The sequence below is a fragment of the Hypomesus nipponensis genome, chromosome 5, assembly GCF_054491055.1.
Source record: "Hypomesus nipponensis isolate SF chromosome 5, ASM5449105v1, whole genome shotgun sequence".
In the NCBI taxonomy this organism is placed as follows: Eukaryota; Metazoa; Chordata; class Actinopteri; order Osmeriformes; family Osmeridae; genus Hypomesus; species Hypomesus nipponensis.
The window spans coordinates 217807-242245 of NC_140365.1; the positions used below are offsets into that span (position 1 = coordinate 217807).

Below are 24439 nucleotides of genomic sequence, written 5' to 3' on the forward strand. Positions count from 1 at the left end.
ACAGAATCGGATCTCCGGTCTAGTGGGCTTTTTCTCGCGTACGATCCGCCCTCTCCCCACGGCCCCGTACTCCATCACCATGCTACCAACAAATATGGAAGACAAATTGAGTTGCATGCACCCCAATACCCACCTCAATTATAGCAGGCCCAATAAGACAATTAGTCATTTGGGCGGTATAATTGGAAATGCGCCTGGCCCTGTCTCTCCAGTGTGCCCAGGGGCTCTGCTCATTTGTGGAGGCGCGCTAGGCCGGCTAATTCCTGCGCTAATCACCGCCTAACTGCAGCATCAGGGCCCTCTTCCTGGACTGCTGGAAAGGAGGAAGGGGGACTGTTTGGAGAAAGTTGCAAGGAATTGTTTTACACCGTGGACGGCCTAGCTCTACATTGTTTTTTACAGGTTTATAATGACCGACAATTACAATATAATATTTTTTATTACAGAACACTCAATGGCGGTTTGTTTCTATTCAGCATTTAGCACAAATGAGCAGGATCAACTTTGAGTTAAATACACAAAACATTGTACACAGAATGTCACTTCAAGTCCAAACTTGGCTGAGATTGTCTCTCGACTGGCACCAGAGAACCAAACTAGGAACAGAGCCAAATGTATCCATTACGTCTCGCTCATCCTGGGTAGTCTGAAGTATGCTGTTCCCAAGTCCAGAGACTTGATTTGCATAATGCTGGCCCGGCTTGTGTCCCTGGTATGGCTCGTGTCCCTGGCCTGGTCACTCCTGAACGACACCATCACTCAAGTTCTTTCCAAATAGTGAACGGTACAGTTCAGTCCTGCACCAAACGGGAAAAAAAAGCTTTTATTCTTTATTCATTTTTAACCACTTTGAAAAGACAAATTCTGGCTGGGAGGTTCCACCCAAAAAAACCTTATGTTGCCAGCCAAGTAGACAATATATTAGAATGTGATGGAGAAGAGGAAATCAGTGGGAGAGACAGGAGATGGGGCGAGAGTGAAAAGGGAGGAAAGAAAGAGGACTCAATCATGCACCAGGAGCAGAGAGAATTCCACATTCATGTCTCAACCACTTGAGAGATGCCCCACGCTGCCTGCATGGTGAGCGGCAGCTGAGAGGTTGTTACTGAGCCCTGGGCCGGTCTGATTACCACCTCCACACGAGTATCTGTAGCCTCGACAGACACACACCCTGGGAGTCGCTGCTTGCCTCTCCCAGGATGAGAGACTCTCAGCTCCTCGACAGACCCCACTCGTGTCAGTCAAACACAACGCAAAAAATCAGAAACAGAAGATGAACAGATGTGGTCTGATTTCTGGAAAGGTGATTTCTGAATGGTCATAAAGGAGGGAGGGGGGTAACATGGTCTGCATGGCCGTTTCATTCAGACCCAGTGAGTTGGAGGTGGCAGGGTTCCCCCGGGCCCTTGACCTGCCACAGGGGGGCTTAATCCCCAATCCCTGTTTGAGATGCACCACCAGGGTCACGGATTATAATACCCCACATCATCAGCACATAATACATACATTGTCATTCTGCCAGTGCTTGGTAAACACAGGCTAGGGAATACTGAGAGCTTGGAGACAGCACTCACAAGCTTGGAGACTGCACTCACAGCCCTGCCTGAGCCCAGAGGAGAGACTGGGAGAGAGAGAGAGAGAGGGGGATTGAGAGAGACACACACACACGAGGAGAGACTGGGAGAGAGAGAGAGAGAGGGGGATTGAGAGCGACACACACACACACACACACGAGGAGAGACTGGAAGAGAGAGAGACACACACACGAGGAGAGACTGGAAGAGAGAGAGACACACACGAGAGGAGAGACTGGGAGAGACAGAGAGAGAGAGGGGCACAGACATGAGATCACTCATGTCCTCTTATATTCCTAACAAAAAACAGGTTGTGCTGAACCCTATACCTGCCTTGTCATCCACAGCACCATTATCTATAACCAATACCAAGAGAGAGGAGGCTCGCACACAACACTCAGGGAGGGTTGAGCACAGAGCTGAGAGCAGATCGATGAGGACGCCAGAGGAAGCAGCTTCATCTCCAGTCTCACGTCAATAAGAAGATACTCACCGGGCATCATCATTCATGGAGCTGTGGTCGATGGGAGCCATGAAATTCACCAGCTTACTGTGGATGTGGAACCTGCAGACAAAGACACAGCCTCAGACACAGCCTCAGACACAGCCTCAGACACAGCCTCAGACACAGCCTCAGACACAGCCTCAGACACAGCCTCAGACACAGCCTCAGACACAGCCTAACACTTCCACTCTTAATAAACGGAGAAATAACAACTTTTACAAATCTCAGGAAGTGTAATTTGCATCATATTTCTATAAAAAGACGAGGGAGGAGTGAGCTTGGTAGCAGCAGGGTTCAAGGTCCACCCCGGTCTTCCCTCCCTCCCCGGTCTCCCCCTCCCCTCCCTCCCCGGTGTCCCCTCCCCTCCCCGGTGTCCCCTCCCCTCCCCGGTCTCCCCTCCCTCCCCGGTGTCCCCTCCCTCCCCGGTGTCCCCTCCCTCCCCGGTCTCCCCTCCCTCCCCGGTCTCCCCTCCCTCCCCGGTCTCCCCTCCCTCCCCTCCCTCCCCAGTCTCCCCTCCCTCCCCAGTCTCCCCTCCCTCCCCAGTCTCCCCTCCCTCCCCGGTCTCACCTCCTTCCCTGGTCTCACCTCCTTCCCTTGTCTCACCTGACTCTGCGACCCTTGCTCGCCTTGGTGTCAACCCTCTTCTTTATCTTGCTGCGCAGCTTCTGGATGGCCAGCCACTGTCTGGGAGGGTCACACACACAAGCACACAATATCAGGGTGAGGCACGCACGCAAACACACACGCACACACGCACGCACGCACACACACACACAGGTGTGGTCTCACCTGCCCATGGCCACCTGGTCGTTGGGATCGGCTGTGCTCGTCTTGCGCTCGATCAGTTCTCTCAGCAGCTGAGGAACCAAGCAGAGAGGTGAGTCCGGGGACACCCCCAGGACTAAATCAAGTGCCTCCTATCTGTGTCTCTCCGTCACAGTCAGCTCCGGGGAAGGACTAACCCTAACCTCAATCTGATCTACCGGACAGCCCTGCAATCAGTCCCTCTCATCCTGCAGCCCAGAGTTCAGTCCCTCAGGCTGGGCCTGAAGACAAGCCCTTCATACACACACACACACACAGAGACAGAGAGACAGATAGAGAGACAGAGAGAGAGAGAGAGAGAGAGACAGAGAGAGAGAGAGAGAGAGAGACAGAGAGAGAGAGAGACAGAGAGAGAGAGAGACAGACAGACAGAGAGACAGACAGAGAGAGACAGAGATCTCTTACACATCCAAACACACACACCAAACATAGCCATGGGTCAGATGCTGATCCAACACGCAGAAACACAAGTGTGATTCCTGGTCTGCAGAGAGTTTCTGACTAAGAACTCTGGCTGAGGCTGGGTTAGCTGAGATACTGGTGAACAATCCATGCTTCATGCTTCATTGTGCGCCAGCTGGGTGGTGTAGTTTAGAGTTATGGTTACCTGGTGATAAAAGTCATCATCATCAAAGATTTCCTGGTCCAGGTATCTGAGGTGGGCGTTGGCCTTCAGCTGCTCCTCCCCCTCCTGAGGGGAAAGGGGGGTAGGGGGTGGGGGGGGAGCAGAGCTCTCAGTCATGCAGCACGGCAGGTGGGGGAGCAGAGAGCTCTCAGTCATGCAGCACGGCAGGTGAAGCCATAAACTCCAGATGCTCTCCAGATAAACAGGCTGCTCTCCAGATAAACAGGCTGCTCTCCAGATAAACAGGCTGCTCTCCAGATAAACAGGCTGCTCTCCAGATAAACAGGCTGCTCTCCAGATAAACAGGCTGCTCTCCAGATAAACAGGCTGCTCTCCAGATAAACAGGCTGCTCTCCAGATAAACTGACATAGCTGGCAGAGGGAGAGGGATGGTGGTCGGGCTTCTAATCTACACTGCTGAAACAAGCGCTCTGCCAGGATGTATCAGACAACCTGCTTTGTATCATTCTGGACTCGCTACTGACTACATTTCAGGTTAATATAGTTCAATGCTGCAGTCGCTGGCTAGATTCAATTAAGATAGCGAGCAAATGTATCTCAGTCAGTTAGCGCTGTAACAGCTAAATGTATCTCAGTCAGTTAGCGCTGTAACAGCTAAATGTCTCCATCCCCGATATGGACACGGCACTCTCCTGCAGGACAACTTGCGAGAGACACTTCCAAGCTCTTGGACCTCACCCCCCCCCCCCCCTCCTGTCCCCTACCCCCGTCCCCGTCCCCTACCCCCTGTCTCACCTCCCCCCCTGTCTCTGTGGGGTTGTCTCCAGGCCTCTCCTTCCTCCCCAGGACACGGTACTCTGAGCGGGGGGTCTGGGTACGTCTCAGTAGCCTCTCCGTGTCCAGCAGTACCTGCTCCACCTGGGTCACCACGCTGCGGTCGAACGCCCCAAAGCCCTGGAGCCCAGCACAGGGGAGGGAGAAGGGGAGGAGGCAGTTCACTCTTAATCTCTGCCTTCAGAAACAGACATGGTTACTTGTCTCTCTGACTCGAGACAGGAAACTTGAATTATGAGAATTCTCTGACTCTGCAGGTGCATACAAGGCACCCACATACGTGTTTGTGTGTGTGTACACATGTGTGTGTATATGAGTGTGTGTGTGTTCTAACCTTGGCCCCTTTCCCCAGTGCCAGTCTGGTCTTGTCATGCCAGCTCTGCAGTGTGGAGTCCCTGTATGGCTGGAAGGCTGCGAATCGCTTCGCCATGAACTCTGGGTACTCTGCCATGTCTAGCTTACGCTTGGGAGGCCCCGCCTTCCCTCCGGGTGCCACGGAAACCCCCACTTCCTGCCCTGCTTCCTGCTCCTCTTCATCACTCTGAATCTCCTCTTCCTCACTGTAGAAGTCACAGCCACTGTCAAATGCTGAAACATGCTGATGCACAGAGAAATAAACAAATACAAACAACCTACATGCAGTATGCATGACTACGAGTACTTCTAGACTGGAGGTAACCTGACCTGTGTTCTCCCCACCTCCTGCCCAGGGCCAGGGGCCTGGTGTCAGGGCTCTGGTACAGCAGCTGGTCCTGAAGCTCTAGCAGAGACCTCTGGAGGGCCTTCAGGGCTTTGTGACCTGAGGGAGGGAGGGAGGGAGGGAGGGAGGGAGGGAGGGAGGGAGGGAGGGAGGGAGGGAGGGAGGGAGGGAGGGAGGGAGGGAGGGAGGGAGGGAGGGAGGGAGGGAGGGAGGGAGGGAGGGAGGGAGGGAGGGAGGGAGGGAGGGAGGGAGGGAGGGAGGGAGGGAGGGAGGGAGGGAGGGAGGGAGGGAGGGAGGGAGGGAGGGAGGGAGGGAGGGAGGGAGGGAGGGAGGGAGGGAGGGAGGGAGGGAGGGAGGGAGGGAGGGAGGGAGGGAGGGAGGGAGGGAGGGAGGGAGGGAGGGTGTTAGCAGCACTTATAACCATCTTCACAGAGACCCCTGTTACCCTATCAGGATAATCAGAAAGGGATTTATCTAGATAAATCTACCCAATAACATTATCTTTAACAGTATCATTCAGAAGAGTTAGGGTTCTACGGTATCCCCTTTAGGAGGGTGGCTGTCCTCGTCTGTCAAACTAAATCTGTAAAATATTGATTTGTCTTGGGTAGGGACAATCGCAGTAGCGACCACACTGCTACATAATTATAACAATATCTCTCCCAACTTCGCCTGTCAAACCAAAACAATAAACAAGCCTGTTATCCCCGGCATGACTGACTGGGGCCGCAGTCCTTCAGATCCTAGGCTTGGTGGTCCACGTCTTGTCAACACCCATTAAAGCGGGGCCGCTAACCTCTCCAGACTTGCTGGGCGAATGAAGAGAGAGGAGGGGAACTGACTGGGTCCTCTTTAACTTTATCAGGAATCCACCAGCACGCCCCCCTCCTCCCTCATAATAATGGAACGCTAAAAATTCAGGAGGCAGGCTCCACATCAATCACTCGCCAGATTTGAGTCCAATGCAATAAATATGCAAATGAGAAGAAGCCAGTGTCTCGTAGCGTGGAGGGGGGGGGGGTGTAGAGAGAGAGAAAACTGTATTAATTGCCCGTGGCCACAGGAATCCTATTACTGTGGGCATTGATTATAACACTGTGCCGAGTGATCTTCAGGGAGGGGGGAGGATGATCAAGCCTTGAGTACAGAGAGGGTTCCTACCTAACCCTACCAAGGACTCAAACACAAAACCTTAGGGATCCTGCAGTGATATCACTGGAACTGCCTCTAGTAGCCAAACTCTTTAGGTCCTCATGTAAACACATTTGTTGTATTTTACATTTATTATAAAAAAGGAATGCATGTTTTTGGCACTGCATAACTTGAAAAACACTGAAATAGCCACTGGGACTGTTATCCATCAGCTGTTGTTACCAGGCAGAAAGTGAAGATTTTATTTTACATTTATTTTGATGAAGTGGAATGTTGACAGCCGAATCACTCATCTTGTATTTGTACATCATCATCATCATGTGATGTCATCATGTTTTTTTAGACAAGCAACTAATTAAATATCCAGCATGTGTTTTTGAGGGATGATAAAACGGTCCTGGTGTCAAACTACTTACTGTTCTTCAGCGCTCCCGCCAACTCAGCTCCTCCCCTCCTCTTGAACTCTGGAAAGGTCTGGGGCTGAGGAAGCTGATTGGCTGTCACAAGAGCTTTCTGGATTTTGATTCGTCCCTCAAGCAGTTGGTCCCAAAGAGCTGTATGGATGAAACACAATCGATAATAACATCTATCGCTGAGCAGAATAGCTCAGTTCTACAACAGCAGCTCCACACAGCAGAGCATTACATACCCAGCTGGTCTTTCACTGCCTTCCCCTTCTCCACCTCTTCATCTACCTTCTCCTTAGAGAAAGTCCTCACAGCTCCCAGATCTTCTTCTTCCATCTCCTCCTCCTCTGTGTCCTCCTCCTCCTCTTGGCTCTCTCCGTCCTCCTCGGAGCTTCCCTCCATGTGGTCCTCCCCCAGGTCGTCCATCTCTGCCGTCAGCATGTGGAAGTCCATCGTTGAGGAAGACGTCAACTCAGCGCTCTTCATCCTGGACACCAAGCCTCCAACCTCGGACAGCCCCGCCTCCCCTCTGTCCTCCAGAGCCTCCTCTTCCACCTCTTCATCACTGCCATCACCCTCCTCTTCATCACTGCCATCACCCTCCTCTTCATCACTGCCATCACCCTCCTCCTCTTCTTCACCTTCATCCTCAATATCATCTTCATCATCTCCTAAAAGACCAAAGTTGTGTTCAATTCACAACATGTCATGTAGGTCGTTATGTCATGTAGGCTGTTATTGTCTAGCTTGTAGATTCCGAATAATATGTCCATGTGCCGTGAACCAATCTGTTTACAGCAGTAATCAACAGTTTAGTGGGCTTGCATTGATTAGATGCCCCTGTGTTTGACTTGCAAATCTCTGCCTTAATCACCGCATTATGTTTGTATAAACTGGGATTAGATTAGTTAAGTGCAAAACATTGTGTCTATTTAACCAACAAGAAGGCCCCCACACCAAACTGAAGCTTTTGTAATATGCATTGTGATCCACACAGAGGAGGTCTGTGGGATGAACTGATGAGTACAACAGGGAGAACACTGGAAGGGAGACACTGACACGTTGTACTGGACCAGTGTTGACGATACAGAGATTTGTGTTGTGTAATGCATCCCAGTAAATCTTTGTAGAGCATTGGCCAGAACATCAAACTAGTATTAGGTTAGGACTAGTATGTTGTTGTGACTGCTCAGAAGGTAGTCTTCTGAGCAGGGGCCTCTTTCAAGACCACAAGAGGGCAGAGTTCCACAGAAGGATGTTTCCTGTTGACACTTTACTGACCTGAGGGTCACTGTAGACCAGTCTAACCTTCCTCCTAACCCTAACCCTCCCACAGCCACACCACAGCAAGGCTCCTCCTAGCCCAGCCTCCACAACCTCCTAGCCCAGCCTCCACAACCTCCTAGCCCAGCCTCCACAACCTCCTAGCCCAGCCTCCACAACTTCCTAGCCCAGCCTCCACAACCTCCTAGCCCAGCCTCCACAACCTCCTAGCCCAACTTCCATACATAGTTTACTACCTCCTTGGGTATTTTAAGTCTACCCAAGAAAGAAAAAAAGGTGTTCCTGCACTCACCAGAGCCTGTAATGTCCCTCAGCAGCTCCTTGCGAGAGGTGGTCTTCCCCAGGTACCTGCTGTCAGTTTCTGGCAGTAGGGCTGTGGCCTGTTTCCGCAGTGCGCTCAAAGACACGCCATTTTCTTCCTCATCACCCTCATCAAAAGTATCTATCACCTTGGCTTTAGTCTCTGGAAATAACACACACATTGGCAAGCAATTTAAAGTCAAAATAGCCAAAAGGACATGTTTGTTTATGCTACGAGTTACCATTCAGTATGTTACCATGTAACAGTATATAGTTGTTGATTCACAAAAGATCTGTAAAGCTAGCAAACTTCACATGTTCAACTATAGTTTACCACATAGTTGTGTGGTAACAGAGTGCAACAGAGTACTCTGTACGGTCTTAAAACATTTTTAAAAGTATTAAACGAGTCTTGATTGCTGATCACCTGATGTTAGTTTCCTCCAGGATCACAACGACACTTATTGAGTGACTTATTGTTCTTGTAGGTTAGTTATAACGAAGTTAACTCTTGTACTCACTATGATATATTTTACTGTTGATTGTTCTTCTACAGGTACAGTCTTGCACTTTTTGTGGTTCATGTTGTTTTAATTTGTAACTTGTATAACTGCATGCTCTTATGGGTCTTCCCTTTGGCACTTTTTTTTTCACAATGTATGCTGCATGTTTTGGCTGCTTGCAATGTTTGGGACTACCTCGTTGTTATGATCAGTGACCTATGCTCTTTTGTAAAGCTTTCTCTTGGAAGTCGCTTTGGATAAAAGCGTCTGCTAAATGCATAAATGTAATGATTCAACTACACATATCGAGCTAACGTGAAAAGGATTTCACTAGTCCCATCCAGCAAGTTAGCGGTCTATGTCACCATAACTATGTAAATACAACAGTTAACAGACACATATTGTACACCTTATGTGTACGCTTTTATGTTGTATTGAGAAGACGGGGTGTGCCAGTGCTGACTTTAGTAGCTGCCTTTGCATCTCGCTCGCTAGCTAGATAGCGGTGCAACACACATGCCCAAGGCATGAGGCTCGCCGGCCGGTGGGTTGAACTGTTACTGCAGACAAGAACTGCTTATTTCTTCCTTGTTAATATAGTACATACCCTCATCGTGATCATCCTCCGGGTCCACGAACTTTGGGAGAGGGTTTAATAAATCTTCCAGCTGCTGTGATATTGATCCAGCCATTGTGCAATGTACAATACACGCTGTTGTTCCAGGGGGTTGCGCGTTACCGATTTTTAAAATCGCATATTGATGATTGCATACTACGTCACCAATACGCGCCTGTTCATTCTGCTCGTTTTGTAAACCAGGGTGGCGTGTGTGAGCGGTTCTTACTGCAATTGTCCATAGGTGACAACGACATCCTCAAGTTTAGAGCAACATATTGTGTGGTTGTTTTTTTTGTTTTTTTACGTGTGAGTAGAAACGAGCTGCAATGCAGAATGTTGTGTATAAAAGTTCAGTGAGCTTTAACAAATATAACCTAACATGGATATTCATTAACATGTCATCCTAATCCCAGTTATGACAGCTTCCTCTTTTTGGCCCTACATACTTTGTTCCTAATTAAAAATGTATATATATTACGGACATCAAAGTGCAAGTAAAGCACAAACGCATTTGATACATCCCTTTAAGGTAGACTTTGTGTGTGTCAGTGTGTCTCTGTGTGTCAGTTATTTTGATTCACTTAAATTTGAGCAAAATTCCCAAGATAAACAGGGTTCTATTGGGCTATGATTATTTGTACTTTACAATAGTAAGCATATGTACAATTAGCAGTGATTTGAGCCAACTTGTAGCCTATTGTAATAACCAGTTTGAACTGATATAGCTTCAATGTGTTTTATTGTACAGTGAATGGTCTAATATGCACTGGAGGTCACATATAGGCTTGGGTTTATCAGAGCAGTTAAATACGTCACAAAAAGTTGATATAAAAAAACAGCTTCTGGTTGCACATTTGACCATCAATGTTTAATAATTTGGCTTTCATATAAAGACATAAAAGTTATGACTGTTCAATTTGAGTTGTGCTTGCTTCTTGCACAGTGACCTTTAGAGAGACCACACCTGATCATGCTGGGCTCACATGCTGTTACACATCCTACAGTATGTTCAGAAGAGGAGGTGCAAGCACTTCCAGGGTTTGTGCTGTGATCCTTATTTGGCAACTGTCTATGAGTGTTTTTACATAACATGTAATTTTTTTTATAACACATATCATACAATCTAGCACAGTGAGGAATAACAACCATATTATAAATTGAATAGATACAAAAGTTTGGTTTGTTGCTTGAAAGAGTTCTTTCTATTGGAATCAAGAGGTTTAAAACAATGCTAATATGCAAACCCCTGAAGTGGTCACTGCAGAATGTATGTAAACAGCTGACTGTTCTAAACCCCCAAACCATCCAACCATTTATCCAAGATTGACCTCATCTTAAGATTCAAGTTTTTTTTTCCTATCAACTAAAGGGTTAACAACTTTTTAAAGTTCTCCTTTTGAAGGCGATTATAATTTGTAAAATTAAATATAACAATACCTCAAATAAATAAGACTGAATTATATAGAGAAACAACATTTGTAGAACATTTAAATTAAATACTTGTGAAAGCTACGAGAAGCTCCAGGTAGTAAGAGTTCACGTGTTGCTGTTATACAAACAACACACTCAAATAGCAGTTTGAGTTTGTAACTGCTAAAATTAACCCTAACCCTTTAGCCATTAAACATGTCAAACATCAATAGCATTAAAGGTAATTGTCAATGGATCCAATTCATTTATGACATAAAGCGACAATAAATAAATAAAATGGATAAAAATAATTCAGGACATAATCATTCAGGGTCATTGTGCCGTGTGGCTGCAGGCTCTTGACTACCAGACCGTGCCTTCGCTCATCTCGGACGAGGGGTGGGACAGCTGGTTGCTGTAGCCGCTGTTCAGCGACAGCGTGGTAAAGGGTGTGCCGGGCCCACACATGTCACTGGAGACGCTGTGCATGGAGCCGGGCCCGTTGGGCTCAGGGCTGGGGGAGTCCGCAGGGTGGTGAGAGATGATGTCTGTGTAGCAGGGCACTTCTCCAGGGGGGGCCAGGTGGGGGTCCAGGGCCCCCAGGGGGGTGCCCGCGGGGCCGGAGGAGGCCACGAAGCCCAGGTCTGCAGGGGTCTGGGCCTGGGAGGATGGGGGCCCCGGGACAAAGTACTCATAATTCCCTCCAGGACCGTAGTATTCACTCTGGTAATCTGCACACACAACAGGATCATTAGGAGTGGTGTCATCGAAATTATAGATACTGTTTTGAAGAAAAACTTTGAAAATATGCATATTCATGAACATATAGCAGAACATACTATACAAAGTAATCAACTCCATTTTACCAACATCCTCATATGGATCTGATGTATAGGCTATTGATACAGCAACTGCATGCATTTCATGTATAACCATTTTTGTACATCACTGCACCGGCTACCATGATAACAGCGACAAAATGATAATTGGATTAAAATATAATTCAACCATGACTGTCACTAAGTGAACCTCGCATACCTCCATAGTAGGAGAAGTGTCCATTGGGGATCAGCTCCCCGGGTTCCAGTCGGTCAACAAGCGTTCTCATGCGCCGTGGACTGCGGAAGAACGCGTGCCTTCTCGCGCCGAGCGCACTCAACTGCTTCATACGGCGCTCTTTAGACCTCCGGTTCTGGAACCATACCTGCACAAACACACACTGACGGTTGACACAATACTGATAGCAGCATATTGATTTGTGAAATTACAATAATGGTATTATAAAAAATAACTAATAATTTATTACATATGCTGCACCTCAAAATTTGGAGGCCAAAATGTACTAGATTAACCATCCAGTTCAATTCCCTTTAAAGGTTGTTTCCATTTAGGCCTACAAAATATCAAACTGTGATTTGACTGCAAAATGTGTAGATAAGGTAGGATATTGCCCACAGTATCTGTCATTGCAATGTCATCACGTAGCCTATGCAGTTATAAACGATTTTTGTTTTATTTTAGACCTAAATGTGACAAGATGACCAGTTGTAGCGTATGGATTTTTTTTTATCTCACCTGAATAACTCTCATGTTGAGCCCAGTCTCCTGCGCGAGCTGTTCTCGAATGTGTCTTGTGGGTTTCGGCGTAGCGGCAAAAGCAGCTTTCAGGGTCTCGAGCTGCTTGGCTTTGATAGTGGTTCGCGGCCCACGTCGTTTCCCCCCGACATTCTGCTCGTCATTTTCATTATTGCACGTGTCTTTATCAGAGAGAGGCCCGATTTCTGAATCTTTACTATCTTCCTGAGGGTCTTGGGAATCTGGAGACAGACTTGGGTCACTGCAGGTCGTGACTGTCGTTAGAAAAAAAAGAAGCCAAATAATCGTAACTTTAAATTATTTTAAACAGTTAACTACACCTAAAACAGCAGGAATAATACATGTATAGTAACACAATTAACGCAGGCTAAATAATTTCACATTCACAATAGGAATAGACCTATACTAAAAATAACCGTGCTGATAGTTCAAATTATCATAAAAAAGGCCTAGCCTACATTCAAGCCTCATTATGGCTTTAGTAATAATTAGGCCTATATTTGTGTGATAATAAAAAATCAATGCTCTGCTTTATTGTCAACTATCCCAGTTTGCCAAAACTATTCCAACCAAAAAGACAACCGACACTTCCCTTCGTGTTATTATTAGTGGAGGTGAATCATGGCTCCATACCTGAGAGAAGAGTAGTCTCCTTTCCGTTGCTGCTTAAGTAGTCCTCTTTGCAAACAAACTTGAATTCGTCTAGTATATAAAGTTCCTCTCCGGTAGATAACTGTTTGTTACACATCATACAAGTGAAACAGTTGAGGTGAAACACTTTGCTCTTTGCCCTCCGAACTAAGTCATTGGGGGAGATCCCCTGTGCACAGCCTCCACACTTAGTGCCAAACCTCCTAAACAGGAAAAACGAGAAGAATAGATTTAAAAAATCAGTTAAATAAATAGGACCAAATTAAACATTTTTTCAAACAAATGCAACCAACGCTGTGAATTTTTATTTGACGCGAAAAAGTGTTTATTCAATTCAATTCAAAAATGTTATTCAATTTCATGCTGTCCACGTTTTTTAAATTCTGCTTTTATTTTTTATGAAAGCATAATGCAACACATGAACATCTGACTAAATGGCTTGTGTTAGGCTATAATTCGTTTTAGTTATACTTGGATTAAATGTTCATATTGTAGTATATTATCCATTGTTGTGACAAATTCTACAAATATCTGTAATTTAATGTGCGTAATCCTATAAGAGCACCCATTAAATAATTACCAAAAGCCAATCTAACCTATATTAGCAAATTGTAGGCTGTATCCCATTCTGACCTTAAGTAGCCTATGTTGCTGGTTTGGTTTTCCACAGAGCTTTTTTATTATTCAAATCCGTCTAATCGCATATTTCACTTGAGTCACTGCAAACATACGCGAGTGAGCCGACTGGCAGAACGTGCTGCAAGACCTCCGCCAGGAATCTTGGCATAATTCTCCTCCCCGCAGCTTGTCGCGTGCAGCGCCATGTAAACAAAGGACGATTTTTCAGAATCCGTCCCAGAACACGGTGATATAGTTTTAATGCAGCAGCTTTGGGTGGATCACCGTTCATAATCGGAGCCGTCCTGATCTGGTCTTTATCTTCATTTTTGAAGGCCGTGCATGGGGTTTAGATTCCACACACATTATAAACACTTTACAAAGGCCTATAGCAAAATATTTAGTATTTTATTTTTGTTTTCTTAAACATTTTTTTACATAGACATTAAGTAACGGAAAAAGACTAACACTTGGCAATTTTTGTTGCCATCACGGAATAACTGGTGTCTGTTCGCTGCACATTGCGGGTGGGTTTGCTTACCTAAAGAAGTCGTTTTTGCAGTACAATCTCCCCTCTCTTGAAAAACATTTTTCAGTCAAATTGCATTTACATTCACAGCACTGTACACATTTTATGTGCCACGGTCTGTCCAGAACATTGAGTAGGAACCTGTCTAGAATGGGCCTTTCACAGCCAGCACAATGAACCATGTTTTGAGTTTTATTTCCAGCAATCGGGTCAGTTCTCTTTCCCTTTTCTGTATCTCCAGAGTGGGGTTGATAGGTCCTGACGTGCCCTCTCCAGCCCACCTCCGGAGGGTCCAGTCACCCACAACACACCCGGATCAGAGCCTCTCAACCTCCAGCTCTACTAAAAAGTCCTTCTCCATGCAGTCCTTCTTGAGGGTTAGGGTTCTTGATATACTTGGACAGAGCCGCACAACTTAACACAGACTGCACATCGCACGAGCTAAAACTTGAGAACAGACAGGCCTCATCAAGGGAATGATGACCCGGAGCGTAGATGTGTCTAACCCTTGAGCGCATGGATTACGCATGAATACATTGAGACCACGACATCTGATTTAAGATGGCCTAAAACTGAATTAAATTGCATTGTCAAATATGTTCAATTTCCTATAATTTCAGACCTAATAGTCCGATCCTCCGGAAGTGACACTCGTGTCTAGGCGGCAGCAGCAGAATACGTCTGTTTTAGAGAGCGCACAAGCTAGCCTTATTCAGAGTCTCGTGACGTCATGTTGAATCAAAACCAATCAGCAGCTTGATGGTAGAGTGGCAATTATGCCCCTCTAAATTCTCCGGGACCCGCTAAGGACCAGGGACAGCGAATAATGGCCCTTTTCAACATACACATAGTACTGGTTTGGAAACGCATTAAATCAAGAAAACTATAGGCTACTCGAAATTGCACTTGGTGTGCGGAGAGATATACTGAACAGATACTCAAGGTACAGTATTTCATTACAATAACAAGACTTATGATTTCATATCGGCACATTTTGGTGATGTCCCGCTATCGTCTAAATTAGTTTTCTTGTTTTTTTAAATGAACCTTTTATAGAAGGCGCGTATTTATTGTGGGAAGCTGACACTGCGTGAACGCAAGTAGATAATATTACACATGGATTATCTGTAGTGAAAACTATTTGGAGTAAATTACAGTCGCTCATAGGCCTAAATGTATTCTTCAAATGACATCAACATGCTCCAATTCAGATTTTGGCGTAGCTTTTTAGTTGGGATAGCAGCACATTTAAATTAAACCGACATTTTTGTTTTGTTTATCATGTTATTGCATGCTTATTTTAATGTACATTGTAATTAAATACTTGTAATGGTAGCCTTACTCAGCGCAGACTATTTGATTGTTTTTATAGGCTACAAGCGCATCTCTTCACATTTATATTTCTATGAATTTGCCTAAAACAATGTTTCCACAATTATAGTCCTAGAGCTTCGTTTCACAAAAAAATATGTTTATTCTGGACATTAGCCAATCGATCTACAAAAAACATTTTCCCACGTTTGATTAGCAAAAGAAGGCCAGCATGGTGCCTTGACAGACAAATCGTACTTCATCCTCTGACGAGGAGAGAGAAGAAGCCTGAAGCCTGGACACGCTGCTACATAGATTAATGTGTCTGAGCTTATTCTACATTTCGGGTGAAAGAGCATGGATCACTAATGATTATAATATAATGTCCAGCGATAGGCGCTCATTCTTTACAGATATTATCGCGCGGTGGGCAATGCACGTGGGCCTTCCAGTGAGGCTGAACCAGGAGATAGCAGGCTTGTCCCCACGGTCGCAGCCCTGCGCGTCGCTGATATATGCCGCCTGGGGAAATGGAGAACAATCAGCCCCATATGAACTGAAACATTTCAGATATCTTCTTGAACGTGGAATATTTATTTTGGTACCAAAATCCGTGCAGAATTATTTTCTTCATTGTCCATTTATAGGCATCAATAAATGACATGAAAATATATCAAAATACAAAACAGCAACTCAGAGAATTTGGGACATAGAAAATATAAAGTGAAATCCTGGATCGGTCTCATGAAATCTGTCTCTTAACTGATGGAACCATGAAAACACGACAGAAGCAGCACGAGAAGACAACACCTTGCAGTGTTTGCCTTCATGGCCTCAAGTGAGTGAAGGAGCAGTAGTTGAATAAAAAGCCAACACCGCTGGATGGGCTTAATTTTCTAGCCCATAGATCACGAGAGACGCGACGCTTTATTTTCGCCATAGTTCGCCGCATAGTTCACCGCTGCCTCTTGCGGCTTGACGTTGGGGACACGTCAAGCAGATGAATAGAATGGCTCCTGCAGACACGTCAAGCAGATGAATAGAATGGCTTGTGCATACGTAAGACTGTGTTGTGCCCATTGAGATATCAACACCCAGCAGTATGACCAAATTGTAAGAAAATGGAAATAAGTTGTGTAAAAAGACCCCTTTATTTTTTTATTTCACCTTTATTTAGCCAGGTAGGCTAGATTGAGAACACGTTCTCATAGCAAATACGACACATACAACATAGTTTCAACATGGAATAAGCAAACATAATAATCACAGTAATTACAATAAAACAGTTCTACACTGTTTAATTTTGTAACCCCCTCTCCATCATACATATATACACACAAACACAAGCAATTACAAATGAAAAAATAGGCTATTTAGTAAATAGTGAAAAAACATAGTGACAAAAAAACAACATACATTTAGTATGTAGGTGCTGGTACAGAGGACAGGGTGCTGGTACAGAGGACAGGGTGCTGGTACAGAGGACAGCAGGGTGCTGGTACAGAGGACAGGGTGCTGGTACAGAGGACAGGGTGCTGGTACAGAGGACAGCAGGGTGCTGGTACAGAGGACAGGGTGCTGGTACAGAGGACAGCAGGGTGCTGGTACAGAGGACAGCAGGGTGCTGGTACAGAGGACAGCAGGGTGCTGGTACAGAGGACAGCAGGGTGCTGGTACAGAGGACAGCAGGGTGCTGGTACAGAGGACAGCAGGGTGCTGGTACAGAGGACAGGGTGCTGGTACAGAGGACAGCAGGGTGCTGGTACAGAGGACAGCAGGGTGCTGGTACAGAGGACAGGGTGCTGGTACAGAGGACAGCAGGGTGCTGGTACAGAGGACAGCAGGGTGCTGGTACAGAGGACAGCAGGGTGCTGGTACAGAGGACAGCAGGGTGCTGGTACAGAGGACAGGGTTGCTGGTACACCTCCATATGCTACATGTGTACAGCAACCTCTGCTTTGAAAACAGGGAATCTATGACTGTAATATAGGATTGTATAAACACTGACATGCAATGAATTAATAGGTATACGAATGATGTACTGAAAATAAAATATCAATTGATGTTGTGGCACACACACACAGAAGCATCCTCTCCACAAGGAAAAGAGAAACCAAGAGTAACAAAACCGTTTAGTTTAGGTCTCTTCACAGAGACCTAAAACACAGAGAGAGAGAGAGAGAGAGAGAGAGAGAGAGAGAGAGAGAGAGAGAGAGTGAGAGAGAGAGAGAGAGAGAGAGAGAGAGAGAGAGAGAGAGAGTGAGAGACACACAGAGAGAGACACAGAGAGAGAGAGAGAGAGAGAGAGAGAGAGAGAGACACACACACAGAGAGAGAGACACAGAGAGAGAGAGGCCCCAGTAAGCAGAGGGGAGTTACTCCTCAGCCCCCCAGGGTGCTGCCCTCACCTGGCCTCTCTCTCACAAGAGGCCAGAACAGCCTGGACAGCCAGGGTGCACACTGTTTGTTTTGGACTCCAAATCCATCTCATTAGCGAGTGTTAATTGCAGCTAATTGGCCTTAACGAGATGAACAGGCAACCCAGTGGGACCATTTACACAAATAAACAAAATTAATTACTATAAGCTAATTAAAGCCAATTAACGTTGATTAACACATGCTGGAGTGTGGAAGTTCCACAGAAGGCAGAAATATAGACATAAACAATACAAAGTACCAACAGTTCCTCTCTGTGGATCTGTTAGTGGACGTTTTACCTCAGAGTCCTGGAGAACAAGGACCCACCACAGTAAACCCGTCATCACAGCCTGGTGGAGCACACTGTGACCTGAGGGTCAGCCTGGTGGAGCACACTGTGACCTGAGGGTCAGCCTGGTGGAGCACACTGTGACCTGAGGGTCAGCCTGGTGGAGCACACTGTGACCTGAGGGTCAGCCTGGTGGAGCACACTGTGACCTGAGGGTCAGCCTGGTGGAGCACACTGTGACCTGAGGGTCAGCCTGGTGGAGCACACTGTGACCTGAGGGTCAGCCTGGTGGAGCACACTGTGACCTGAGGGTCAGCCTGGTGGAGCACACTGTGACCTGAGGGTCAGCCTGGTGGAGCACACTGTGACCTGAGGGTCAGCCTGGTGGAGCACACTGTGACCTGAGGGTCAGCCTGGTGGAGCACACTGTGACCTGAGGGTCAGCCTGGTGGAGCACACTGTGACCTGAGGGTCATGCTGAGCTGGCCTGATGCTCGATAACTGGGCATCACAGTTATTAAACGTGTTACACACAAGTCTGAATGCAGTGAATATAATAATGACAGATAAATGTCTGTTTGAGAAAGACAAAGATCTCTTTGTCTTTCTAACCCTAACCCTAACCCAAAGATTTCTGAAATCTTCCAGTCTCTTTCTGGGTTCTGAGTCTGACACAGTAAGTAAGTGGTTCCTTGGCAGGAGGCATTGTTAAGCAAGGGTTAGACATCCCCCCCCCGCACATACACACAGACACACACACACAGACACACCCACACACACACCTGCACCACCTGTCCTCACAGTCAGAAGCTCTGAAGGCCATTGAGAAAGGACACACTTCAGCAACTTTTCAGGGCAGAGAAGTGGGGCGACAGCAAACCAATAAGCAAATGGAGCCCTCATTTCCCTCAGCCGACCAATCAGCACATGCCCTTAGCAGAGCCAAGCCCCTCATTTCCCTCAGCCGACCAATCAGCCCATGCCCTCAGCAGAACCAAGCCCTTCCCTCATCAGCAGTCTACAAAACCCTACAACCTGAACAACATCCAGGTAGAGGGTGTGTGTGTATGTGTGTGTTCCTGTGTGTATGTGTGTGTTCCTGTGTGTATGTGTGTGTTCCTGTCGTCCTGCTGAGAGAGGACTGTGTGCCACCTGGTAGAGTGTTAGGAGTTTCAGTGCCAGGTTAGGGTTAGGGTTAGAGAGACAAAGAGATCTTTGGGTTAGGGTTAGGGTCAGGGTTAGGGTTAGGCACCCAGATGCCTCACAAAGGGTTAGGGTCAGGGTTAGGGTCAGGCCCCCAGATGCCTCACAAAACAGACTGGTGTCCTGCATGGCCGAACGCACCCTGACCCACCTTGACCCACCCTGACCCACCCTAACCCACCCTGACCCACCCTGACCCACCTTGACCCACCCTGACCCACCCTGACCCACCTTGACCCACCCTGACCCACCCTGACCCACCTTGACCCACCCTGACCCACCCTGACCCACCCTGACCCACCCTGACCCACCTTGACCCACCCTGACCCACCCTGACCCACCCTGACCCACCTTGACCCACCCTGACCCACCCTGACCCACCCTGACCCACCCCGACCCACCTTGACCCACCTTGACCCACCCTAACCCACCCTGACCCACCCTGACCCACCCTAACCCACCCTGACCCACCCTGACCCACCCTGACCCACCCCAGCAGCTCAACACCACCCCCAGATTTGAGGCATTGAGAGACAATCCCAGCAGGTCTCAAGAGGGACCTTGGTGACATACTGTAAATCAGAGACAGAATAGAGGGACGGAAAAAAATCGACTGAATAAAGAAATCCTATTAATAAAGAGCCAGCATGCGTGTGTTCTCATACAACAACACATTATTTTCCCTTCGATTAACCACTACACATCGCACAGCATTCTTCTTTTGAACAGATAATGATTCATGTTGCTGTGGTGTCGTGCTGTAACCACCATCACACATGCTCTGCTGTAGAGTGATGATGTTGAGACGCCCCCATCAGAGCACTATTATTCTGGGATAAGGAGCCTCAGTCAATATACCGATCCAGCAGACCTGTACCCAGACCTAGAGACTACAGTGCACTGGGCCATGGAGGATGTTGACAAACAGGGTGATGTAGACTCAAGACAGCATGTGCTGTATGTCTGTGTCTGAGTGCCAATGTGTATTTCAGTGGTGGCATGAGTGTGTGTGTGTGTGAGTGTGTGTGTGAGTGTGTGTGTGTGTGAGTGAGTGTGTGTGTGTGAGTGAGTGTGTGTGAGTGTGTGTGTGTGTGTGTGTGTGTGAGTGTGTGTGTGAGTGTGTGTGTGTGTATTGAGTATGTTGAACACAATAAGCAGTGGCAGCTCTTTCAGCAGCCTCGTACTGACCTCAGTGCTTCTGTTGTATGAGAGTGTGTGTGTGTGCTGAGTGTGTGTGCATGTATTTTGTCTGTCAGAGTATAAGAAACAGGAACTAACTCCTGCCTGACAAGGCCTCTCTTCATGACTACTGACAAGATGTGTGTGTGTGTGTGTGTGGTTGTGTGTGTGTGTGTGTGTGTGTGGTTGTATAGTGAAGAAACGGCTAGCCGGAGAGTGAGTGGATGAGCGAGATCAGACATGAGAGAGGGAGGGAAAGAGAGAGAGGGGGAGGGAGAGGGGGGAGGGAGAGAGAGGGGGGAGGGAGAGAGAGAGAGGGGGGAGGGAGAGAGAGAGAGAGGGAGGGAAAGAGAGAGGGGGGAGGGAGAGGGGGGAGGGAGAGAGAGAGAGGGGGGAGGGAGAGAGAGAGAGGGGGGAGGGAGAGAGAGAGAGAGGGAGGGAAAGAGAGAGAGAGAGGGGGGAGGGAGAGAGAGAGAGAGGGAGGGAGAAAGAGGGGAAAGAGAGAGGGAGGGGGAGGGAGAGAAGGGAGAGAGTGTTCACATGCCCGTGTGTCAAAATACCGCCTTCAGCCATCCTATCCACATTTTTCATCAACATAAAAAACAAGCATGCTTCTTATCAGCAGCCAGTGTTCTTTCTTCCCTCCTCTCTGCCCTCCCTGCCTGCCTGCTACCCCTGATATGCTAATCGCTGTGTAAGAATATCCTGTCGGATAATTACCATACATTACCCTGTGCTCATCTCCGGATTAATTCTTCATGATAATCGCATTTGTGCTTCTTCCCTCCGGCCCAATGTGAAAGGTGAACTGTGGGTAAATAGAATGTATCAGTGATTGAATATCAGTCCGGTCTGGAATGTGTGGACCAAGCTTAGCTTTAGGACTTCTGTGTTATATATTTTATTTATTGTATTATTGTTGTTATATATTTTCATACGTGCCTTTCGTGATTCATTCAGAAACCCTTTATCTCAAAAATAAAACTTCATCCATTTTTTCCCCTTATATTGTAAGCTGTTTACCAGCCTGGTGCAGAGCACAAGGTCGGCCGTGTAAGGGTTGATGTAGTCAGTCCAGGATAGAGGGTAGCAAAGCCAGAGGGGAAGGGAGGGGAGGATGGAGGGATGAGAGACGGACACAGGGAGGAAGGAGAGAGAGATAGAGAGGGGGGAGGGAGAGAGAGCGGAGGGGGGAGGGAGGGAGGGAGGGAAAGGAGGAAAGAGGGAGAGGGAGACGGAGGGGGGAGGGAGAGAGAGGGGAGGGAGGGAGGGAGGGAGGGAGGGAGGGAGGGAGGGAGGGAGGGAGGGAGGGAGGGAGGGAGGGAGGGAGGGAGGGAGGGAGGGAGGGAGGGGGGAGGGAGAGAGAGAGAGGGGAGGTAGGGAGAGGGGAGGGGGGAGGGAGGGAGGGAGGAGGGGGGAGGGCTTGAGGGAGGGGGGAGGGAAAGGGAGGGAGGGGGGAGGGAGAGGGGGGAGAGAGACGGAGGGGGGAGGGAGAGAGAGGGAGGGAGGGAGGGAGGTTTGGGAGAGGAGGAGGGGAGAAGGTTCTTGTGGCGACAGATTGACATTGAGGATCTGTGACATGTGAGGTTACCTCCACATCACTCTGGTAAACAACCCTCTCCAGCCCTAACTCACATCCTCCACTATGCCATGGCTGGCCTCTCCCTGACCTTCCACCTCTGGCCCTGACCCCTGGGTACTTTTACTGGAATCAGCATCAACACAGCTGTGAGCCCATCAGGTTCTGCTCGACAAATCTCACGTTCTCTAAACTGTCAGAAAATAAATATGTCTGTTTTCACGGGCTAGCCTCTGTAATGCCAGAGTGTCTTTGTCTGTTTAAGTGTTTCATCAAAAAAGAGAGTCTGAATTTGAATAGGACACTCGACACAGGATAGTTTCACAGGTCTGTGGATGTACCAGACCTGGTGGGTTAGTGTTAGGGCTCCAGACTGCAGGGTTAGGGCTCCAGACTGCAGGGTTAGGGTTAGGGCTCCAGACTGCAGGGTTAGGGCTCCAGACTGCAGGGTTAGGGCTCCAGACTGCAGGGTTAGGGTTAGGGCTCCAGACTGCAGGGTTAGGGCTCCAGACTGCAGGGTTAGGGCTCCAGACTGCAGGGTTAGGGTTAGGGCTCCAGACTGCAGGGTTAGGGCTCCAGACTGCAGGGTTAGGGCTCCAGACTGCAGGGTTAGGGTTAGGGCTCCAGACTGCAGGGTTAGGGCTCCAGACTGCAGGGTTAGGGCTCCAGACTGCAGGGTTAGGGTTAGGGCTCCAGACTGCAGAGTTAGGGTTAGGGCTCCAGACTGCAGGGTTAGGGTTAGGGCTCCAGACTGCAGGGTTAGGGTTAGGGCTCCAGACTGCAGGGTTAGGGTTAGGGCTCCAGACTGCAGGGTTAGGGTTAGGGCTCCAGACTGCAGGGTTAGGGCTCCAGACTGCAGGGTTAGGGCTCCAGACTGCAGGGTTAGGGCTCCAGACTGCAGGGTTAGGGTTAGGGCTCCAGACTGCAGGGTTAGGGTTAGGGCTCCAGACTGCAGGGTTAGTGTTAGGGCTCCAGACTGCAGGGTTAGGGTTAGGGCTCCAGACTGCAGGGTTAGGGCTCCAGACTGCAGGGTTAGGGTTAGGGCTCCAGACTGCAGGGTTAGGGCTCCAGACTGCAGGGTTAGGGCTCCAGACTGCAGGGTTAGGGTTAGGGCTCCAGACTGCAGGGTTAGGGTTAGGGCTCCAGACTGCAGGGTTAGGGTTAGGGCTCCAGACTGCAGGGTTAGGGCTCCAGACTGCAGGGTTAGGGCTCCAGACTGCAGGGTTAGGGTTAGGGCTCCAGACTGCAGGGTTAGGGCTCCAGACTGCAGGGTTAGGGCTCCAGACTGCAGGGTTAGGGTTAGGGCTCCAGACTGCAGGGTTAGGGCTCCAGACTGCAGGGTTAGGGCTCCAGACTGCAGGGTTAGGGTTAGGGCTCCAGACTGCAGAGTTAGGGTTAGGGCTCCAGACTGCAGGGTTAGGGTTAGGGCTCCAGACTGCAGGGTTAGGGTTAGGGCTCCAGACTGCAGGGTTAGGGTTAGGGCTCCAGACTGCAGGGTTAGGGTTAGGGCTCCAGACTGCAGGGTTAGGGCTCCAGACTGCAGGGTTAGGGCTCCAGACTGCAGGGTTAGGGCTCCAGACTGCAGGGTTAGGGTTAGGGCTCCAGACTGCAGGGTTAGGGTTAGGGCTCCAGACTGCAGGGTTAGTGTTAGGGCTCCAGACTGCAGGGTTAGGGTTAGGGCTCCAGACTGCAGGGTTAGGGCTCCAGACTGCAGGGTTAGGGTTAGGGCTCCAGACTGCAGGGTTAGGGCTCCAGACTGCAGGGTTAGGGCTCCAGACTGCAGGGTTAGGGTTAGGGCTCCAGACTGCAGGGTTAGGGTTAGGGCTCCAGACTGCAGGGTTAGGGCTCCAGACTGCAGGGTTAGGGTTAGGGCTCCAGACTGCAGGGTTAGTGTTAGGGCTCCAGACTGCAGGGTTAGGGCTCCAGACTGCAGGGTTAGTGTTAGGGCTCCAGACTGCAGGGTTAGGGCTCCAGACTGCAGGGTTAGGGCTCCAGACTGCAGGGTTAGTGTTAGGGCTCCAGACTGCAGGGTTAGTGTTAGGGCTCCAGACTGCAGGGTTAGGGCTCCAGACTGCAGGGTTAGGGCTCCAGACTGCAGGGTTAGGGCTCCAGACTGCAGGGTTAGGGCTCCAGACTGCAGGGTTAGGGCTCCAGACTGCAGGGTTATGGTTAGGGTTCCAGACTGCAGGGAGATGACCGCAGATGTGGGTTTTGTTAGCCCCGCCCCCTGGTAGCCCTGCCCCCTGCTTTGCATGTCTCATTTGAATATATTGAGTGGGCCATCTGTAAGCCATTTATCTCATTCAAAAAGTCGTTAAGATTGCTGTCCCCTCCCCTGGGCCTTCCTCCAGCCCTGTCAACACACTC

The 24439-nt window shown here is 48.5% G+C and overlaps 2 protein-coding genes across 2 annotated transcripts; both read right to left on the minus strand.

Annotated features, from left to right (window-relative positions):
* Positions 1 to 420: 420 nt before the first annotated feature.
* Positions 421 to 9420, minus strand: aatf (apoptosis antagonizing transcription factor). The gene is made up of 12 exons (XM_084698087.1): positions 9278 to 9420; positions 8160 to 8330; positions 6826 to 7254; positions 6593 to 6730; positions 5009 to 5123; positions 4659 to 4884; positions 4286 to 4444; positions 3512 to 3595; positions 2869 to 2936; positions 2683 to 2763; positions 2068 to 2139; positions 421 to 797 (listed from the first exon to the last, which is right to left on the minus strand). The coding sequence occupies exons 1-12, from the start codon at positions 9360 to 9362 to the stop codon at positions 737 to 739; spliced, it is 1689 nt and encodes a 562-aa protein (XP_084554213.1). The 5' UTR covers positions 9363 to 9420; the 3' UTR covers positions 421 to 736.
* A 1642-nt stretch (positions 9421 to 11062) lies between these two features.
* Positions 11063 to 14275, minus strand: LOC146287602 (LIM/homeobox protein Lhx1-like). The gene is made up of 5 exons (XM_084698415.1): positions 14106 to 14275; positions 12929 to 13149; positions 12275 to 12549; positions 11738 to 11903; positions 11063 to 11430 (listed from the first exon to the last, which is right to left on the minus strand). The coding sequence occupies exons 1-5, from the start codon at positions 14273 to 14275 to the stop codon at positions 11063 to 11065; spliced, it is 1200 nt and encodes a 399-aa protein (XP_084554541.1).
* Positions 14276 to 24439: the final 10164 nt, after the last annotated feature.